At 37.5% G+C, this 20754-nt stretch overlaps 2 protein-coding genes across 2 annotated transcripts; both read right to left on the reverse strand.

Annotated features, from left to right (window-relative positions):
• Positions 1-4151: 4151 nt before the first annotated feature.
• LOC113071218 (uncharacterized) lies at positions 4152-7736 on the reverse strand. The gene is made up of 4 exons (XM_026244579.1): positions 6813-7736; positions 6655-6724; positions 5724-5892; positions 4152-4404 (listed from the first exon to the last, which is right to left on the reverse strand). The coding sequence occupies exons 1-4, from the start codon at positions 7617-7619 to the stop codon at positions 4242-4244; spliced, it is 1209 nt and encodes a 402-aa protein (XP_026100364.1). The 5' UTR covers positions 7620-7736; the 3' UTR covers positions 4152-4241.
• A 2-nt stretch (positions 7737-7738) lies between these two features.
• LOC113071217 (uncharacterized) lies at positions 7739-12254 on the reverse strand. The gene is made up of 2 exons (XM_026244578.1): positions 8561-12254; positions 7739-7797 (listed from the first exon to the last, which is right to left on the reverse strand). The coding sequence occupies exon 1, from the start codon at positions 11455-11457 to the stop codon at positions 8983-8985; it is 2475 nt and encodes an 824-aa protein (XP_026100363.1). The 5' UTR covers positions 11458-12254; the 3' UTR covers positions 7739-7797; positions 8561-8982.
• Between the last annotated feature and the right edge of the window lie 8500 nt (positions 12255-20754).

Consider the following 20754-nt stretch of genomic DNA (forward strand, 5'->3'; position numbering starts at 1 on the left):
ACAGACAGACATGAGCAGACACCGCTCCAGTCCCCAGTGAACACGAGAGCTGACCGCATTACTCCGGGCTAAGAGGCCATCTGACCCCCCTACAGCTCTGGAGGAGAGAGAGCCATCGAGCGGCCAGCACAGACGGAGGAATTAAGGATTCTGAGGCAGAAAACAAAATAGAGATCTTTAGAGGAAGCAGGCAGGAGACAACTGTATGGATAACTGATAAATCTGCTGGTATTTTCTGAGACTGATTGGATAAAAGACCAGTCACAATTTATTTCCTTATATCCAGCATTTTGAAATGTGCACAAGCGTTCAAAGTAACTGGCCAAATATGCAATTTTTTAAAAATATTTTTTATTTTTATTAAATCATTTATTAATGTGAACTACCTAAATTATACTGTAAAAAAAAAAAGATACTGTACTTTGTTAATAAATTTTCACAATTTATGCTGATTCAGTTGTCAGTTCTCAACTGAAATACTTGATTTTTAATTTGATGTGATTTTATTCACTTATTATTCACTTACTATTATTATAATTTTAATTGCACTGAAAAGGAGCGACCAGTACTAGTATCAGTAAAATCAAAGTGTATCGTTTTTGTTTAGTCAGTATATCCAGTTAATGCAGTATGACATTTATTGTCACCTATTTTCAGTAGCAACATATAGTTCAGAAGTTTTACTATTAAAAGGGTCCTGGATGTACATACAGGGATCTTCACTGAAACAAATGGAAAATAAATGTGCGACTCTTTCAGAAGAAATGGAAGGCTGACAGACGGAGATGTAGACTGAGAAGATCATCTCACGCGAGGATGAAAGAGCGCGAGTGCCAGAAGATGCCAAGCAGTAAGTGAGAGATGATTTTCAGAGAAGGAGAACATGAAAACAAATGAGTGCCTATGTGAATGAGAAACAGGACAGAGGAAAACTGCACGCCTTTTCAGGACACAACAAAATAGTACCACAAAATAATAACAATAAAAAAATAAAATAAAAATAACACACACACATATATATATATATATATATATATATATATATATATATATATATATATATATATATATATATATATATATATGTTAGTGGGGGGCATAGATACATTTTTAAAATCTAGATTAATTTTACTGTGATCTTGAAATTAATTAATTTAATTAATTTAATCTAGATTAATCAAGATTATAATGGCTCATTCAAATTCTGCCGACGGCATTCAGAATATGTGTGTTACCCAAATAAAATGCATCACAAAGTGCTTGAGAAAGCTGTAAACTAATTCCACATTGCACAAGGTGCAAACAACCTTACATCTGTTTCACACACACTCTGTCTGCAGTGCGTACGCGTTGCATATTTTTTTACGCACGTTAACGGATTCCAGTTGCGTTCCAGAAGTGGTGCGTCTGCAGCAGTGCAGCGATCATTTAAAATAACTATGAAATAACTATGAACAGTTATACACAATTACATTGAATTATGACCCTTTCATATAAATGTTATATTGACAAAGCAATATTAATAAATGCAATACATTTTAAAGAGGTTTTGCCTGTGTATTGAATTTTGTGAGTGTGTCTTGTAAGAAATTAGCTTCCGATAGAAACCCCATCACCACTCAAGTGCCTTGCGATAACTTACCTTAGTTTTTATATTTTATATACAGTAGTGTATATGTGCCTCCTCAGCATATACCACATTACCGTTCATTCAATTCCTGTATGTAAGGCAAGGACTGAGGGAAAGTGAAAATACATGTAACCTATTAGTAATTAATAAAGAATGATCAAATAATTCTGCAGGATTTATTTTGAACCTGAAACATAAGGCCCATTCTAAAGTGCAAATATCGGGAACCCTTTACTAATTAATAAAGAATTATAAGATAATTCCTTAAGAATTACTTAGAACCTGAAACAGTATTCTAAAGTGAACCTATTAGTAAATACTAATTGTTACATCATTTTGACTCATCAAAACATCAAATCAAACTTACACTCTAAAAAAAAAAAGCCTTGTTTACGATCTTTATTTCAGACGAGAACATTTCTCAATACAGCATATTGTATTCCATTTGAACATGTATACATTTTTATAATCAAATTGTTTTATAAACAATTAGAAGCAAACACAATGGATATTTCCTTTCCATTATAGGCTAATGAGTGGACTGTAACAAAGTTGCTACTGTATTAGTACTCTGTACTTGTTCTTTTTCTCAAGTAATTTGGAAAATGAATAGGCCTATGTGATGAGTGGGGCGGGGCCGAGGGACGTGGGAACGAGGAGTGAGGCCGGTGGAGATGAGCTACACCTGCGACCCACCACCGGTCTCGAGTCCCACGTAGGAGATGGAAAGATATAAAACTGGAGCGACGACAGTGAAGGGCTTTTAGTTTATGTTTTGCTATTTATTTGTGCGCATCAGTCGTCCGTGAGGGGCTGGTGCGCTGTTTTGTGTTTATTTTGAATTATTAAAATGTCGTTTGATTGTCTGCCGGTTCCCGCCTCCTTCTTCCGGATGAATATGAAGGTTTTTATTATTACAGCCTACTTATACTTTTAATATTAAGAAATATTTTATTGGGGTATCTGTACTTTTACGCAAGTACTTGTTTTGTGGGCCACAGCCTGATTATTACAGTGACTATTTGCATATAACTGTTCATTAGTAGTTATTTCATAGTTATTTTTCTTGAACCTTAACTAGTAGATAATTAATAGTAGTTCTTCAGGGGGTATGACAGAACATATTAGTTATATTAAGTTATTAACTAAATGTTACTTATAACAATCATATAATTATATATTATATACTGATTATTTAACACATCTTCCTTAGTAGTTAACAGTAGTGAGTTAAGTGTTAATGGATACTCACCTATTCAGTAATTCCTTATTAGTTATGCAGTAAAACATTTATCCTAAATTGTTTGCTGAAAAAAGTAATCTGATTACCTTAATTGTGTTACATGTAATGCGCTATCCTTAACGCTGCTGGTATGGTACTATAACGAAAAAACAATGATGACCACAGAACCTAGTATTATCATGGTAGCACAATCAGAACAATAGTATTTTTATAGTGCAAATTATGTCATGATATATGTCCAAAAAAACAAGGTATTACCAGGATATTATACTCTAAATTTGACAAAATGGTCCTTCATTACAGCTAATACTCAGAGCCATTTAGCAGCATGCGACACTGATGACAGCCCGCTTATGTTAACAACTCTGATAACAAGACAATCCAGTCTTTCAGCATTACAGTGCATCTCAAATCATCTCTGTGCTGACGAAAGCCAGCACTCAAGGCTCTGAAGCATTAGTGGGATTTAATTAGTCATCTTCTGTCTGGGACACGTTTAATCGCAATGACAGAGTGTGTGAACAGTGGTCTTCAGATTTCTAATATGCACACAACACTGTAAAACTTTTCACTGTAAATTTACAGTAAAATACTGGCAGCTGGGTTGCCAGCCACATACTGTATTTTTACAGAACTAGTACTGTAAACATAATTTACAGTACTAGTTCTGTAAACCGTTGTACTGTAAATTTACAGTAAAATACTGGGAGCTGGGTTGCCAGCCACATACTGTATTTTTACAGAACTAGTACTGTAAACAATTTACAGTACTAGTTCTGTAAACCGTTGTACTGTAAATTTACAGTAAAATACTGGCAGCTGGGTTGCCAGCCACATACTGTATTTTTACAGAACTAGTACTGTAAACAGAATTTATAGTACTAGTTCTGTAAACAGTTTTACTGTAAATTTACAGTAAAATACTGGCAGGTGAGTTGCCATCCACATACTGTATTTTCCTGTCTACAGAAAAAAAAAAAAAAAAAAATTTTTACAGGGAAAACATTATACTCTGAACTTTAAACAAGAAAATAGAAACCAACAACATTATCTGTGTTTTAAAACATTTATTTTAAAAGCAACGACCAGACATATTGCCTAATATACATTTGGCTGAAATGCCAGCTGGTTTTTTTGTTTGTTTTTTTTACATTTAAAATGTAAGTTGAACACAACACTTTATAATATAGTAATCTTGTTGACATTTAACAAATTTCCTTTTTTTTTTTAAGAAATGTAAAGAGTCAAAAAAAAAAAAAAAAAAAAAAGAATAGAACCTCAAAATGACTGAAATGGCAGTTGTTTTTTTATAAATGGAATTAACGATGCAGTAATCTTAATTACTTTGAATGTACTTGCTGACAGGTTCTAAACAAAGTTCCATTCAAAGTCTGCAAGTTTTCGCAGAAGTGAGGAAACTGGTGGGCTTACAGTTGCGTTCTTTTTTTGCACGACTTGGCCAGTTTTCTTTGAAGTCACTTTTCCTTTTTTTGCTTTTGATCCACGTTCAGGATTGATGTCAACAAAGCGTCTAAAATGCAGAAAAGAGGAAAAAAAACACAATGAGATATTATAGACTGTGCGTATATATATATATATATATATATATATATATACACACACACGCACGCACGCACGCACGCACAATATAATCCCCTCATCAGGTACTGAATCAGGGCGTTTGGCTCAATATCATGGTGAAAATGACCCTAGGTTGATTTTACTCTGAACCATCCCTTTAAATACCCTTATTTTACTAAGGCCTAGACCTGGCTTAAAGGGTCAGTTCACCGAAATATAAAAAATATGTCATATATGACTCACCCTTATGTCATTCCAAACCCGTAGGAACACAGTTTAAGATATTTTAGATTTAGTCCGAGAGCTCTCAGTCCCTCCATTGAAGCTGTGTGTACGGTCTACTGTCCATGTCCAGAAAGAGAAGAAAAACATCATCAAAGTAGTCCATGTGACATCAGAGGGTCAGTTATAAAGCATAAAAAATACATTTTGGTCCAAAAAAAAAAAAACAACAATTACGACTTTATTTAAAATGGTCTTCTCTTCCAGTTCTGTTGTAAGCGCTCTCACGAAGCTGCTGACGTGTTTTCTGGTGTGCCCAATAACAAAGATAACACGTCAGCAGCATCACTGCAGTGTTGTGAACGCACTCACAACAGACCCGGAAGAGAAGACAATGCTGAATAAAGTCGTAAGTGTTGTTATTTTTGGAGCAAATTGTATTTTCGATGCTTCAAAATATCTGATGTCACATGGACTACTTTGATGATGTTTTTCTTACCTTTCTGGACATGGACAGTATACAGTACACACAGCTTCAATGGAGGGACTGAGAGCTCTCGGACTAAATCTAAAATATCTTAAACTGTGTTCCAAAGATAAATGAAGGTCTTACTAGTTTGGAACGACATGAGACTGAGTTATCAATGACATAATTTTGCCATTTGGGTGAACTAACCCTTCAAGCTAAGCCCTGTCTGCACTGCAAAAAATGCTTTTCTTTTTGTCTGGTTCCCTGTCCAAATATCAAAATAAAATCCTAAATCTAGATGCATTTACTAGATACGTAAAATTAGATAAGATATAACGTCTTGTTTTCCAAGGGAATTACTCCAAATTAAGTTTTTTTTTTTTTTTGAGACTGGAAACAAGACAAAAACACTACGTAAGAAAAGCATGTTTTGCAGTGTGTGAAACCAGGTCCATATTGTTATTCGCAGTAGTCAGCTGTACAAAACATTTATGAAAAGTCCTTAACAAATACTGTCAAGACAAAGGTTAGTGACAATTGAGTCTAAAACATATATTTCAAATATGCCAATGACTTACCTCTGAACAAACTCAAGGGTGCATGCTGCCTCTTCCTGGTACTGTAAATTGAAGTTATAGAAGGAGGCAAACAGCGCTGCCAGTCCAGTGATGAAGTTGGGCTGTGCTCCTTCACACACAACTTGACCCTCCAAACTCAACATCCAGCGCTGGTTGCTCAGAGATTGACCTTTAATAAAAATAAAAATCTGAATGAAAAAGTAATAATGCTATTGTGGGTTCCAATTTGGTTCTATGTAGTTGTCTATTCATAATTCTACATAACTGTTAAAAGTACTCTGTTCACAGGATACACCATTTCATTCTGCCTTAATAGTGCTTTTGGGTAGGGTTCATCAATACAGTAATACTATAATTTAATTTATATGTGCAATTTCCTATTTAGAGGAATAGTTTTCCCTGGTTAAATGAAAGTAATATTAGGGTTAGTTAGCTGGACTTCACAACCACACAATTTTGCTGAACACAGTTGATTCTTCCATACATATGTTGCCAATTAAAATCAGTTTTTATATTTCTCATACCATCACCACTCTCTTCCTGAAAATGTAATACTATATTGGAACAACACCCCAATGCAAAAAATGCTTTTCTTAGTTACTATTTGGTCTAGTTTCCAGACAAATAACTATAAGTTCTTACATCAAGAATAATAAACTAGACAAGTAAAAATTATGTTTTTTTTTTTTTTTCTTAAAATTGTTTTCTTAAACCTTTTTTATTTTATTTTTTTGCAAAAACATTTCGGAAAACAATATTTTTTTTTACTTGTCTAGTAAATTCTTCATGCAAAAAGAAAAAAATGAAAAGACACTTGGGAACAAAAAAATAAATAAATAGAAGTTAATTAAAACATTTTTTTGCAGTGGGGCAAGTAAATGATGACTTGCTCTTCACTTTATAAGGTTAAACGACTTTAATGTTAACATACCAAGAAATATAAGGCGTGGACTCTCTGGCAAATTAAGAGAATGCTGGACATCAGATGGAGTTGCAAATTCCTGAAACAAATTTTAAAAAAAAGATCAACAGACCAATCCATAAAAGAGATTATAGATAAATTAGATTGGTTGAATAATCTCTACTTACATCTGCTTGAAGGAAAACACCATCTAACTTCTCTTTGAAGTGTGCAAGGAGAAGTTGTATGACCATGGCATCCACATCATTTTCACCTCTGGAGAGAATGCTTCGAATGTCATCATTGGTTGGTTTGCTTTTGAAAAATTCAATTATGATTTGTCCACACTCCTGAATAGACAATTCCAAACATCTGAGCACTTTTTTGTCAGTAAGCTGTTCAAAATGTCCATATATATGCCTCTGTGTGAAAAGATATGGCCATTTAGTTTTGATATCTGCAATTGTAGGGGATGGGGTTGCATTGATCATGTGACGCTGAAGCCAATAGGTTTCCTCCATGAGCTTGCAAACGTCTCCTCTCTCTGCTCCAGAGATTCCTTCATGAAGATGCATCTCCTCCATCTTCTGACGTTTCACTTCAAGACTGTCATAAGTTTCCCTAGGTGGAAGATCCGGCTGCCATCTTGTACAACCATACGAGTCAGTGGAACTTCGTTTTCTAGTAGTTCCGGTGTCACTTCTTTGGATCCTATGATGACTTAGTGTATTTGTTCGATTCAGGTGCTCGATGCGTACTTTCAGCTGTGAAAGAACAGATTCATATCCACCCCCAACCTGCTTGTCACCCAACATGTCAGCAAAAGACTTTGGATACTGGCTCACTATTTTGCGACTAACAGTTAGACACTGTGATCTGGTGGGGTTTTTGTCATGTTTTCTCATTTCATCAGCAAGGATTCTAATCATTTGTCTTCGATCAGAAGGAGAAGGTCTCTGTCCATTCTCAACAGCACTCTTTATACCGTCTGGCATTAAGCTCCAGGGAACTTGGAAATTTTCAGTCCATGAATGTGTGACACTGGCTGATGCTAAACTGCTTGATGTTGGCCTTGAGGAGCTTGATGGAGGTGAACCAAGAGTAGTGTTTGTTTCGGGGGAACCGAGGGGAGAACCTCAGCAGGTGGCAGTACGACTGTGCAGTTCTGATGTTCTGTGTTTATATATATAAATAATCAGTTATTGTATCAACTTACATAATAAACAGTACTAGAATGCATTTTAAAGGATAAAAGGGATAGTTCACACAAAAAAATTTAACATTCTGTCATTCATTTCTCACCCTCACGTCATTCCAAACCAGAAAGACTTTTGTTTACTTTGGTACATAAATGAAGATATTCCTGATAAAATCCAAGAGACTTCTGTCCCTTTATAGACAGTATACTCAACTTCCACTGTCAGTTGAGTATACTGTCTATATGAGTAATCTATAGACCGTAATCTATATGACTCCAGTGGTTTATCTTTAATGTTAGAAGTGGTTTGTTTATTTACAAAATAATATTTACAAAATAATAATCTAAAATGTGTGTTCACACAACAATGTCTGCTCTCATGTCAACACAGCATGGCATGCATTATGGGGCTTTAGTGAACATGCCTTGGAGATAATGTTGTAGAAAATAAAGATTTTTAGGGGGGGAAACAACACACTCATGTTGCTTCATAAAATAGATGTTACACCCCTGGTGTAACATCCATTAATCTAATATCTATGGAGTGACAAAAGTTCTTCAATTTCATCAAAAATATCTTCATTTGTGTAGTGAAGATGAAAGATTGTCTTGCTTGTTTGGAATAGCTTGAGAGTGAGTAATTAATGACAAGGTTTCCATTTTTGGGTGAATAAATCCTTTAAATTTCCATATACTATATTTGTGTGTGTTTTTTTTTTACATCAACCTTATCTTTACCTTGATTTTTCCATGAACTAAGAAGTTTTCTGCATTGGATAGGTCTTATAAACTCCAAAATGTCATCTTCTTTTACATAAACCAAATCATCCAAGCCTTCAACACCTTGGTCCATGAGCTTCTCAACAAGCTGGTTGGTTACATCTGGAGATAGGCTTGGCAACACCAACAGTACAGCATCTTTCAGGACTTCTTTCATTCCAGACATTATTCTAAAATTGGGAAGGAATGATGGAGAACAATTACTGACAAGCCACACAATGAATACTCAGGCAGAGGATAGTAATCCAGTAGACTGTCTTGATTTATGCATAGGTAGCCTTGATCTTGTGGTTTCAAGCAATGAACTCCCTGGTCTATAAGACAAAAAGACTGACTTTTCTTTGTGACAAAATACACATCGCAATTGTCATGTACAATAATTAAATGAATGTTCCCAAACACAATTCCCTCATCATTCTTCTGCAAAACAACATGCATGTTTTTTTATAAAGTGTTCCCTTTACGGTCACTCCATTACATGCTACTGTATTCCCTGGCTGAAAGTTAAGACCAGCAACAGATCCTTGAATGTCATCATTGTAGTCATTAACATGAAACTCTATTCCCCTCTCTGCCACAACATTTTCAGGGAAAGGGCTTCCAGCATGTAGGTAAGCCTGAAGAAGTTGATGTCTTTCTGCCAATGTAGCACTCAAATTCTTGAAGTTGTGCAATTTTCTCGCACACTGTTTAAAGTATGAGTGCTTACTTTCAAAGCGTAGTGTCCAGAGGCGAATAAGTGGACCAAAACGACCAGTGAGCTCAGGATAATGACACAGGTAGTGGTGCTTTGGCTTAAGGGGATGATTTGGAAAAACCACCTTTCGAGTCTCAATATACTCCTCTATTAGCACTGATAAATATGCAATCTGACCAATATTAATGGAAGGAGCACAGATGAGCTCTGCTATCTGTCTGAGTTGGAGTACTAACTGCCATACCTCATTTTCAGTTGGACTGACAATCTTTTCCCCAACCAAAAGAGGTAAAAGCCGGAGAAAGCACCAATTCTGAACTGCATGTCCACTTAATTTCCCAGTACCAGGAGTCATCTCAACTGGTTTATCACGCGCATCATTCCCAAGATACTTAAACTGGTTAATACGATGATTTAGTTCAGTGTATGTGAACTGTTTCTCCTGATTCACAAGATGATCGATATACAAAGCAAGGTCAAATGACACAACACCTTCAAAAAGATCGTGTCCAAGACAGGGAGGCAATCCTGGCTGGCAAACGTGAAAATATTTCAGGTCATTAAAGGGAGAATTACATTTGACACCAATTGCAATTTCAGTTTGATCAGCATCCAAATCCTTAAGATTTTGCTCATACGACTCCACAGTTCTTGTTAATGCCTTTGTTAGGGGAGCTGAGTTAAATGTTTGGCGGTCAATTTCACAGTATCTGCAAAAATTTTTACTTTTACTGAAATTCTCAACAAAGCCACCAATGTAATGTGATCCAAGGTTATCGCCAGCTATGGCACACAATGTACCTTTGTGCACCTTTCCATCCGCTAACTCAACACCATTTTCCTCCAGGTCTTTAAGGTCTTTTACCAGAGTTGCAAAGACCAAATCTTGTCCAAAAAATCTAAAATCTTGTTCCCTACACAGCAGAACTAGCTGCATAGGGTCAATGCCTGACCTACAGTGAGGCAGCAGGTTTGCAAGTGTCATGTAAACGGCAAGAATTTTGTGCTTTTTCTTACCAGAACCAAGTGGATTGGCAACTTCAAAAGCATCTTCATACAAGATTAAAGCTAATGAATCTTTATCAGTTTTGAACAGCATATTTTCATCAATATTGTTGCCATCCCATACATCAGAGAGGATATCTTTGGCTCTGACTTCAGATCGTGAATTATTATGTTGTTCTATCACTGATTTACAGCAGAACAGTGCTTCTAAGCTTTTCTTAATAGGAATGTATTGAGCAAAGCTTTCCTTGCCAGATTCATTTTGACCAAGACAGACTGGGACAGGATCCACAAACTTAAAATTGTCTTTATAAAAAGACTTTCTTCTCTTATCAGTGCTAAGTGTATTAATAATAGACCTCCGAAAAAGATCATCAGTTTGCAAGACATCCAAAACACTCTTTATATCATTTTCAGAAATACCAAGTGCAATCAATTTTTCCCCTAGCTTGAGTAGCAAATGAGACTGGCTAATATCATGGATGTCTTGCATCCCCTCAATTACCGACTGAATCACAGATGATGGGAGAATATGCTTTGCCTGTAACTTGAGATAAAACAGAGCCATGTTTTTCAAAAAAAGAGATTCATCTGCATTATCTGGCAAAAGTACATTCTCCAACTGCTCTATGCCATCACCACAATCAAACAATTCAGACTGTGGATGTGAGAGTTCGGCCATGTTAGATGCCTCACCATGCGGCATCTGTACTGAAACATTTGACTGCAGTATACTATGACGCAAACTTTCTGCTGAAGAGTTTCGATGTTTTCTGGATAAATGTGAAGTCAATGTAGACGCTACAGAAAATTGTTTATTGCATGTAAATGGACATGGCACTCTGGTGCCTTCTTTGATATGATTTTTCAAGTGTAAAACAAAGTTTTTCAAATCACTGCACTTTTCTTGACATGTTCCAATATCACACACTAAGGCATCAATTCCTAACTGCTCAACAGATGACTTTGAGGGCCTGTCTTTGTGATCCCTAAATATGTGAGCTTTGAAAGCAGTGAACTTTTTAAATGTTCTGGAGCAATCCGGAATACCACATTTGAAAACGTTATTTGGAACATGACTATGGATTTTCATGTGCTGGCAAAATGCTGACAACGATTCAAAAGTACAATCGCAGAACTGACACCATGGCATTTTTGCACGTGGACTAGACACTACTAAACCATTTACTTTAGCACTGGATTTTTCATCAGATTATTAAACCTGAAACGAAAAAAAAGGAGATAATATAAATGACATGGTAAATCACTCGGTGGAACGAGTGATTTTTATTTTCGCGATTATTATTTTATATAAATTATATAAGCAGGTCATGCAAATGAAATGGTATGCTGGCTGTGTGAAATGTCGAAGTTAAGTTAACTTACTTGGTAAAGAAGGAGTGTTTTTTTCGCGTTAGAAAACCACGTTCGCAAAATCAAACTATTCGTGTAACTTAATGTAGAAAACCGAACGTAATAAATAAATAAAAATAGATTGGCTTACCGTATCAGTCAATTGAACAGTCTTCTCAAGCTCTAAAATCCACTTTTGCTCACAGATGCATGACCGACGCTTCCTCCCGTCTTCATGAACTTCATGTGACCTTAACCGTTTCTGCTGCGTCACAGGCAATATTTGAAAGACGCACACAAAAGCTCACAAGAAACGAAGCTCACACGAAACAAAAAGCTTAATTACAAATTCACAAAAACTCGCACAGTTGGCACATCAGTTGGCGTCATGTCTCATCTGAATTTGAGCGCGAATAAAATCAATCCCACAATGCAATGCATTTACAGTCTGATACTGTATTACGAATTTATCGGGAGGAAAACAGAAATGTGCTGTATGTTTACAGCTGCTCTGTAAATTATACAGCCTTATACTGTATTATGGAAATACAGTACAATTCTGTAAGAAATTCGCTGTAAATTTACAGTAAAGGGTTACAGTGAATGTATCCATGCATCCGTGCTGCTAACAGGGAAGCAAAGCAGAAAATTGAATGGATCAATGCACGTCAACAGGGAGTTTGGGGCAGGATTAAAGACAGAGGGATGTGAGATATATGAAAGGTCAGGGGAACACCTGCTGCGCGTGACGCTGCGAGCGATCAAGCCCTCAGAGCCACACACGCAATCACAGACTCGCGATAGGAAACAAATGCAAGTAAAAAGGGGAAAAACAGCACTCTGCTTCCCCACAATCCCCCTCACAGAGAGCAAACAACAAACACAATCAACTCGTCATTCCTAAACTCTGGAGGACTGACTAAACTTTCCGTTTTGAAAAAACCCAAACGGAAATGGACTGCTAAGAAGTTTACTGCTAAACAGTCTTTGAGCTAAAAATGGCCTAGTTTTAGGAGATAGCATTGAATCATGGTAATGCAGTGTTGTTTTGGGCATCTAACATCATTGTAGGGCTGTATAATTTGAGGAAATTTTTCTGCCATGGGATAAAACAAAATATTAACATTCAAAGCAAAATTTATTCAGACCCCTTCAACATTTCTCACATTATCACAGTTTATTCGCTATAGTTGTGTCAGAACAAATTCATCTTGATAATGTCAGATAACACTTAAGTGAAACATGGTCAGGTCAATGTGTCTGAATAATTTTGGTCCTAAATATGCATGAATTTTACTGGTAGTGCACTGTATGAAGATTTTTTTGGGCACAATGTGTCACAGTTTACTTTATTTTGCTATAATCAATTACATAAATAAAATAGTGTCCTGCACCAGTAGTAGTAAAAAAAAATAAAAATAAATACTGAATGCTTTTATTTCAACAAAAATAATACAAAACAAAGGGTACGGAAAATAATAACCAATAACATAAATTCCGTGTAATAATAACCAATAACATAAATTGAGTGTAGCAGCCAGCAGTCCTTCTCTCTCCCCCGCTCCTGTTTCTCCTGGTGTTTTATACTCTCCACGCCAATTACTGCAACAAGAGACAGGTGTTTGTTATTTGCGCTTAACCCACTCACTCACTTCGCGTCTCCTGACGCTCTCCCCAGCTGCAGGGTTCGCTATAAACCACGCCCCCCCCCTGCCACATACACCCACTGTCCGACTCAGGCCAGGGAGCCATTTTATAAGTGAACAAAGGTGTTTTGTTATTATGTCTGTATCCAAAAAAAGTACACCCTTTACAGATTCGATTGATGTATTGCTCTTATCTGTACGATTAAAACTGAGAGTGTAATTTAAGTTCTTTTCGGGGTTATCAGGAGAAAATGACTCAAAACGCATATATGCGTTTAATGGACTCCAGAGGGTTAAAGGGCTGTAAAGATAGATACGAGTGATCAGCGCGTTGGTATCCTTCCTTCATGCGGTGGAGCCACTGCAGGGGAGCGTGGTCCGAACAGAGGGTGAATTCCCGTCCCAGGAGAGGACGGCCCAACTGATGACCAAACACTCCTTCTCCACGGTGCTGTACTTAGTCTCTTTCTTAGAGAGCTTGCAACTAATGTACAGCACCGGCCGTTCCTCCCCCTCTATCTCCTGGGCCAGGACAGCACCCAGCTCCCTGTCCGACGCATCCGTCTGCAACAAAAAAAGGAGAGAGAAATCAGGAGAGTGAAACAATGACCCGCCGCATAGAGCAGCCTGCTGGCATGGCTCCATCCACTGAAGCGTATCTGGTGCTTCCTTTTTAGTGAGATCAGTAAGGGGCTGGTGAGGTCCGAATAATTAGGCACAAACCTTCTATAATATCCCGCCAGCCCCGAGAACTGTTTCACCTCATTTTTGTATTTTGTAACGTTCCTAAAAAGTTAATTATTGGCTTGTTCAGTCTTTATATTACATACCGGAGGTCGTGGGTCAACGCCGGAATTGCACACATACTAAAACCATAAGTCATATTGACAGCCAGAAATCATTATCAGGGTCAAAGGTGAACTTACGTAGGTGGTCTCAAGGTCACGGATGTCAATCCCCTCAGCGGGGGTAAGAGGTCAGAGGTCAAACCGGAAGTCATCAATCAAAAAAGTTGACACAAGGTCCTCCATATTTACTACTATCAGAATCAGAACTGGCCATTTTACAGAGACTTCATCAAGATGATTTTTATGAGGATGATTTGCTGAGAGCTCAGCGCAGTTCATTAGTATTCATGTGGAGAGGGTGGAAGGGACATTCACTCATATTTATAGTCTATAAGGACATTAAGGATGTTTTAAATATTGTCCTGGGTTTTTGATCAGTCCACCACACAAAGTTTTTACTTAAAAAGCTAACTCAACTCACTCATACTTCTAATTATTTTAAGCTCTGGTGAATTGCTGGCAAATTTGTATGAATTCATACAATGTTATCATTATGTTTTCATAAGATCTGCTCATTCCTCACTGCTTGATTTTTTTAATACACGGAACAAAATTATAAACGCAACACCTTTGTTTTGCACCCATTTTTGAACTCAGAGATCTATGACTTTTTCTATGTACACTAAAGGCCTATTTCTCTCAAATATTGTTCACAAATCTGTCTAAATCTGTATTAGTGAGCACTTATCCTTTGCCGAGATAATCCATCCACCTCACAGTTGTGGCATATCAAGATGCTGATTAGACAGCATGATTAATGCACAGGTGTGCCTTAGGATGCCCACAATGAAGAAACTAAACTTTCAAAAACTATCTCAGGGAAGCTCATCTGCATGCTCATCCTCCTCATCGAGGTCTCGACCTGACTGCAGTTCGTTGTCCTAACAGACTTGTGTGGGAAAATGCTCATATTCGATGGCGTCTAGCACTTTGGAGAGGTGTTCTCTTCATGGATGAATCCCGGTTCTCACTGTACAGGGCAGATGGCAGACAGTGTGTATAGCATAGTGTGGGTGAATGGTTTGCTGATGTCAATGTTGCGAATCCAGTGGCCCATGGTGGTGGTGGGGTTATGGTATGGGCGTATGTTTTGGACAACGAACAAAGGTGCATTTTATAGATGGCATTTTGAATGCACAGAGATACCGTGACGAGATCCTGAGGCCCATTTCTGCGCCATTCATCCACGACCATCACCTCATGCTGCAGCATGATAATGCACGGCCCCATGTTACAAGGATCTGTACACAATTCCTGGAAGCTGAAAATATCCCAGTTCTTGCATGGCCAGCAGACTCACTGGACATGTCACCCATTGAGCATGTTTGGGATGCTCTGGAACAACGTATACGACAACGTGTTCCAGTTCCTGCCAATATCCAGCAACTTCACACAGCCATTGAACTGCCAACATGCCACAGGACACAATCAACAACTTGATCAACTGGGTGGTCAGACCAGATAATGACTGGTTTTTAGACCCCCAATACAATAAAATTGCACATTTTAGAGTGGCCTTTTATTGTGGCCAGTCTAAGGTACACCTGTGCAATAATCATGCCGTCTAATCAGCATCTTGATATGCCACACCTGAAAGTTGGATGGATTATCTCGGCAAAGGAGAAGTGCTCACTAACTAGTGGTTTCACAGACTAATAGATTAGTTGATTTCAATGCTCTGTCATGATGCTTTAAGCTTGACATCGACTAGTCGCTCGTCCTATAGAGGGTGCAACAGGATAAGAAATCTTTGAAGGACTTCCATATTTATGCTCTGTTTCCTAACAGTTAAAATGCCAAAAAATGTATACTCCAAAAGGTCCACAAGACATTTGTGATTATATTAATGGATGCTTGAAATTGAATGCACATTCTAAACAGCTTATTGTACAGGTAAATCATTGTTCTAATCTAATGCGCTGTTGCTCTATAACATTCACATATAGGCTACAGACAGTAGCGAGGAAATGTACTGTCAACACCGTTCTGTGATTTCTCAATAAAATAGCTTAGAAACTGAAAAGTTCAACCATATATTTCTTAATAACTAAATCCCACAGCGTCACTACTACTAGAGAGACGCTGCCAATCACTCTCACTAATGCATTCATATAAATGTAATCTTTACTGTGCTACTTTATCCATATCTGATTTAGAATATGCAGGAATCTCTGAGAAATAAAATGACCCAAAGGCAAAAGAACTGATAAAAATGAGCTGTTACAGGAGCAATAGCGCGGTGTCATATGCCATAGCGGTGCACAAGGGGATTGTCACAGCTCCAGACTTACTTCATTAATGACGTCATCAGCTACTAGTCGACTTAGACTCAACTTTCATCACATAAAAGTTGACTTAAAAAAAAAAAAAACCATCACTAACACAGATTTGGACAGATTTGAGAGTGAAAGTGACATTCAGCCAAGTATGGTGACCCATACTCAGAATTCATGCTCTGCATTTAACTCATCCAAAGTGCAAACACACACAGCAATGAACACACACACACACACACACACACACACACACACACTGTGAACACACACAGAGCAGTGGGGAGCCATTTATGCTGCTGCACCCAGGGAGCAGCTGGGGGTTCAGTGCCTTGCTCAAGGGCACCTCATGTGTGGTATTGCCGGCCCAAGACTCGAACCCACAACCTTAGGGTTAGGAGTCAAACTCTTACCACTAGGCCACAACTTCCCTGAAAAATAGAGAAATAGTTATTTTGTGTACATAGAAAAAAAGTCTTAGATCTTTGAGTTCAGCTCATGAAAAATGGAGAAAAAAAAAAAGTATTGCATTTATAATTTTGTTCAGTGTAACATTAAATATTTCTATTATATAATACTGTAACGAGGAGTCAGAGACATTCGGATCCATATGTAATGTTTATTAAGAAAACATAGAAGTACTAGGCAGAGGTCAGAAAACACCGTCAGGGATATCAAAGACAAACAGAATCGAGAATGGTTACCAGGCTTGAATCAGGGCAGGCGGCAGACAATAGGCAGGTCAGAGACAAAGCAGAGGGTCAGTAGGGCAGGTGGCAGAGGATCGGCAGAATCAGAACAGTCCAAGGTAATACACAGATAATCAGGCAAGGACAAACGCTCAGAAATGCTAGATAGGATAAAATAGACTCAGCACTGAGGGAGTGTTTGGCTTCAGCTTATATAGGGCGTGGAACGAGGAACAGCTGGTGGTGATTAGTCTGAGGTACGGGGCATCTGGGTAATGTAGTTCATGAAGATGTTAGTACTCAGGTGATGGTGCCCTCCGGTGGCCGTTGGAGAGAGCCACAGGGGCCTGGGTCGTGACAAATATACAGGTGCTTCTCAATAAATTAGAACGTTGAGGAAAAGTTCATTTCAGTAATTCAACACAAATTGTGAAACTCGTTTATTAAATAAATTAAATGCGCACAGACTGAAGTAATATAAGTCTTTGGTTCTTTTAATTGTGATGATTTTGCTCACATTTAGCAAAATCCCACCAATTCCAAAAACCAAGATGGCAGCTCTATGATGGCAGATTTGTGTGCGTTTGTGTTTGATTTTATGTTTTGACCTGTCATTCATGTTAAACGTATGTGTTTGTGTTTTTTAAACTAAATTACACAGTTCAAAGGATTAACTTGCACTTTCTCCATTGTTGGAACAAATTACTAAAAGACGGACTTTTAACAGCATAGCCTATGTATTGCTTGAAGTGGAGCCTACCTGTTGTGCTATTTGCACTTGCTAAACTTGGGAAACTCACCTACCTCATTGGCAATAGTGGCTCATTGCCGTACTCTCCTGGAAGCCTATCGTGGTCCTGGTTGTTGAACAAATTGGAGGAGTTTGTTGGACGTTGGATGCAGAGGGAGTCAACTTTGAGGTCAGTGGAGTTTTCTCACTTAAATATCAACGGCGTAGTGTACTTTCTGGCTCCGGCCTCTACTCCCCGATATTAATCTACAAGGTGTTGTCCTTGAACAGAAGTACATGAGTTAGGCTACTGGTTGTTGGTGTATTTTCCATACATTGTTGACAACATGAGATCTAAGCTACTGGCCAGGCTGTGCCAAAGGCAAAAATGAGTGTAACCTGAACATTTTCTCCTGCATCGACCATCAAAACATACAGTACAAGCACGGAACTATTTTTTTCAACAGATTCCAATTACGGTTGTAATGGATCAAGTACAAATCTACTATTGTTTTCCTTATCACTCTGCAGAACGTATTATGCTCTGTGAAAGAATTATGTTTGGATTTTAAAAATGGACAATTTGTTTACAATCTCCACTAAAAAACTTAAAGCAGCGATGTTCTGACAATTGCTTGCATGCTTTTGATAGCTGGTAATTAAAATCCAAATCCTGGTCCAGTTGGGAAATTGTCTTTCAACCCTCTGGAATTTTCAGAAAGATCTGGTCTTGCTGTACTACATTTAAATAATTTTAGTTTAATGCTCACAAGGCTCACTGGTAAAAGAGATTGTAATATCAATGGGATTTTCTTCCCTGGTAAAATAATGGTAAATAAATAAAATTCAACTATCTAAACAAATTAGAATATTATAACATTGCCAATCAGCTAATAAACTCAAGAAACCTTCAAAGGTTTCCGTGAGCCTTCAAAATGGTCTCTGACAATCATTGACACCCTTCCAAGGAGTGTAAGTCACAACAAATAATTGCCAATAAGCTGGCTGTTCACTGAGTGCTGTATCCAAGCATGTTAACAGAAAGTTGAGTGGGAAGGAAAAAGGTGGAAGAAAAAGAATGCACAACCAACCGAGAAACCACAGCCTTATGAGGATTGTCAAGCAAAATAGATTCAAGTTTGAGTGAACTTCACAAGGAATGGGCTGAGGCTGGGGTCAAGGCATCAAGAAGCCACCACACACAGAAGGGTCAAGGAATTTGGCTACAGTTCTCATATACCTCCTGTTAAGCCACACCTTTACACAGACAAAGTCAGAGGCATCTTGCCTGGGCTAATGAGAGAAGAAATGGACTGTTGCCATTGTCCAAAGTCCTTTTTTTTCAGGTGAGAGCACATTTTGTATTTAATTTGGAAAGCAAGGTCCTAGAGTCTGGAGAAGGGTGGAGAAGCTCATAGCCCAAGTGCTTGAAGTCCAGTGTTATGTTTCCACAGTCTGTGAGGATTTGGGATGCAATGTGATCTGCTGTGTTGGTTCATTGTTTTTTTGAAATACAAAGTCACTGCACCCGTTGGAGCACTTCATGCTTCCTTCTGCTGACCAGCTTTTTGAAGATGCTGATTTGATTTTCAAGCAGGATTTGGCACCTGTACACACTGCCAAAAGCACCAAAAGTTGGTTAAATGAGCATGGTGTTGGTATGCTTGACTGGCCAGTAAACTCACCAGACCTGAACCCCGGAGAGAAACTATGAGCTATTGTCAAGAGGAAGATGAGAAAACAAGGACCAAACAATGCAGAAGAACTGAAGACCACTGTAAAGAACCTGGGCTTCCATACCACCGCAGCAGTGCCACAAACTAATCATCTCCATGCCACAACGTTATTGAGGCAATAATTAAAGCAAAAGGAGCCCCTACCAAGTATTGAGTACATGTACAGTAAATGAACATACTTTCCAGAAGGTCAACAATTTACTAAATTGTTTTTTTTTTTTATGAATATTCTAATTTGTTGAGATAGTGAATTGGGATTTTGTTAAATGTGACAAAAGCATCACAATTAAAGAACCAAAGACTTAAACTACTTCAGTCTGTCTGCATTGAATTTATTTAATACACAAGTTTCACAATTTGAATTGAATTACTGAAACTTTCCACACATTCTAATTTATTGAGAAGCACCTTACATTTTCTATTTTTATATTTCTATTATATATAATCTATATTTCTATTTTTTATTATTGTATATTTCTGAATGAAGCATCATCCAATAATACAAAAACTGCCATCTCACAAAATAGTGATGTTATTCAATACGATTAAAGTTGGCAATATAAGTTAGGATTTTTTCACAGTAGAAACGTTCTTGGTTATATTTAATAATCATAAACAATTATATAAACAATATATTATTTTTTTTTTGCACCATGACAATTACACTTTTTTTTTTTTGTACTTAAACACATTTCTGAGTGTGATTCTTGTCAGGGTCAGGATAAATAGATGCTACTCCTGTTTCCACACGTTCATTACAGAGTCACACATCCATCAAGTGCCACACTCTCTCTAGAAAAACTGATGGAGTTATTAGTCCTGTAACATTCTATCATGAAGTTATTACACCGCTGCTGCCCTTAACACAGCTGGAATAACCACTGCAAATTCATCAACCTATGGCTTCAGATGTTTTAAATCCAGACTTAGAATTACTGGAATATTTTTTTTCCAACAAAGAAACAAACAACAGAAATGTGTCTTACTCAGTCTTACCCCCCCCCCCACCCCCCCGCCACACACACACAAATATCTACACAATCTTAAATCAAAAGATAAGCTTACTTGAGAAAATATTAAGCGGTGTTTTCTGAAAAATCTATAAAAATTAAGTGAGTTTAAGCCTAAGAGAAATAAAAGAGAGAAACATTCTTGAAAGCAAAACATCTCAGATT

This window comes from Carassius auratus, unplaced genomic scaffold, assembly GCF_003368295.1.
Source record: "Carassius auratus strain Wakin unplaced genomic scaffold, ASM336829v1 scaf_tig00006565, whole genome shotgun sequence".
NCBI lineage: Eukaryota > Metazoa > Chordata > Actinopteri > Cypriniformes > Cyprinidae > Carassius > Carassius auratus.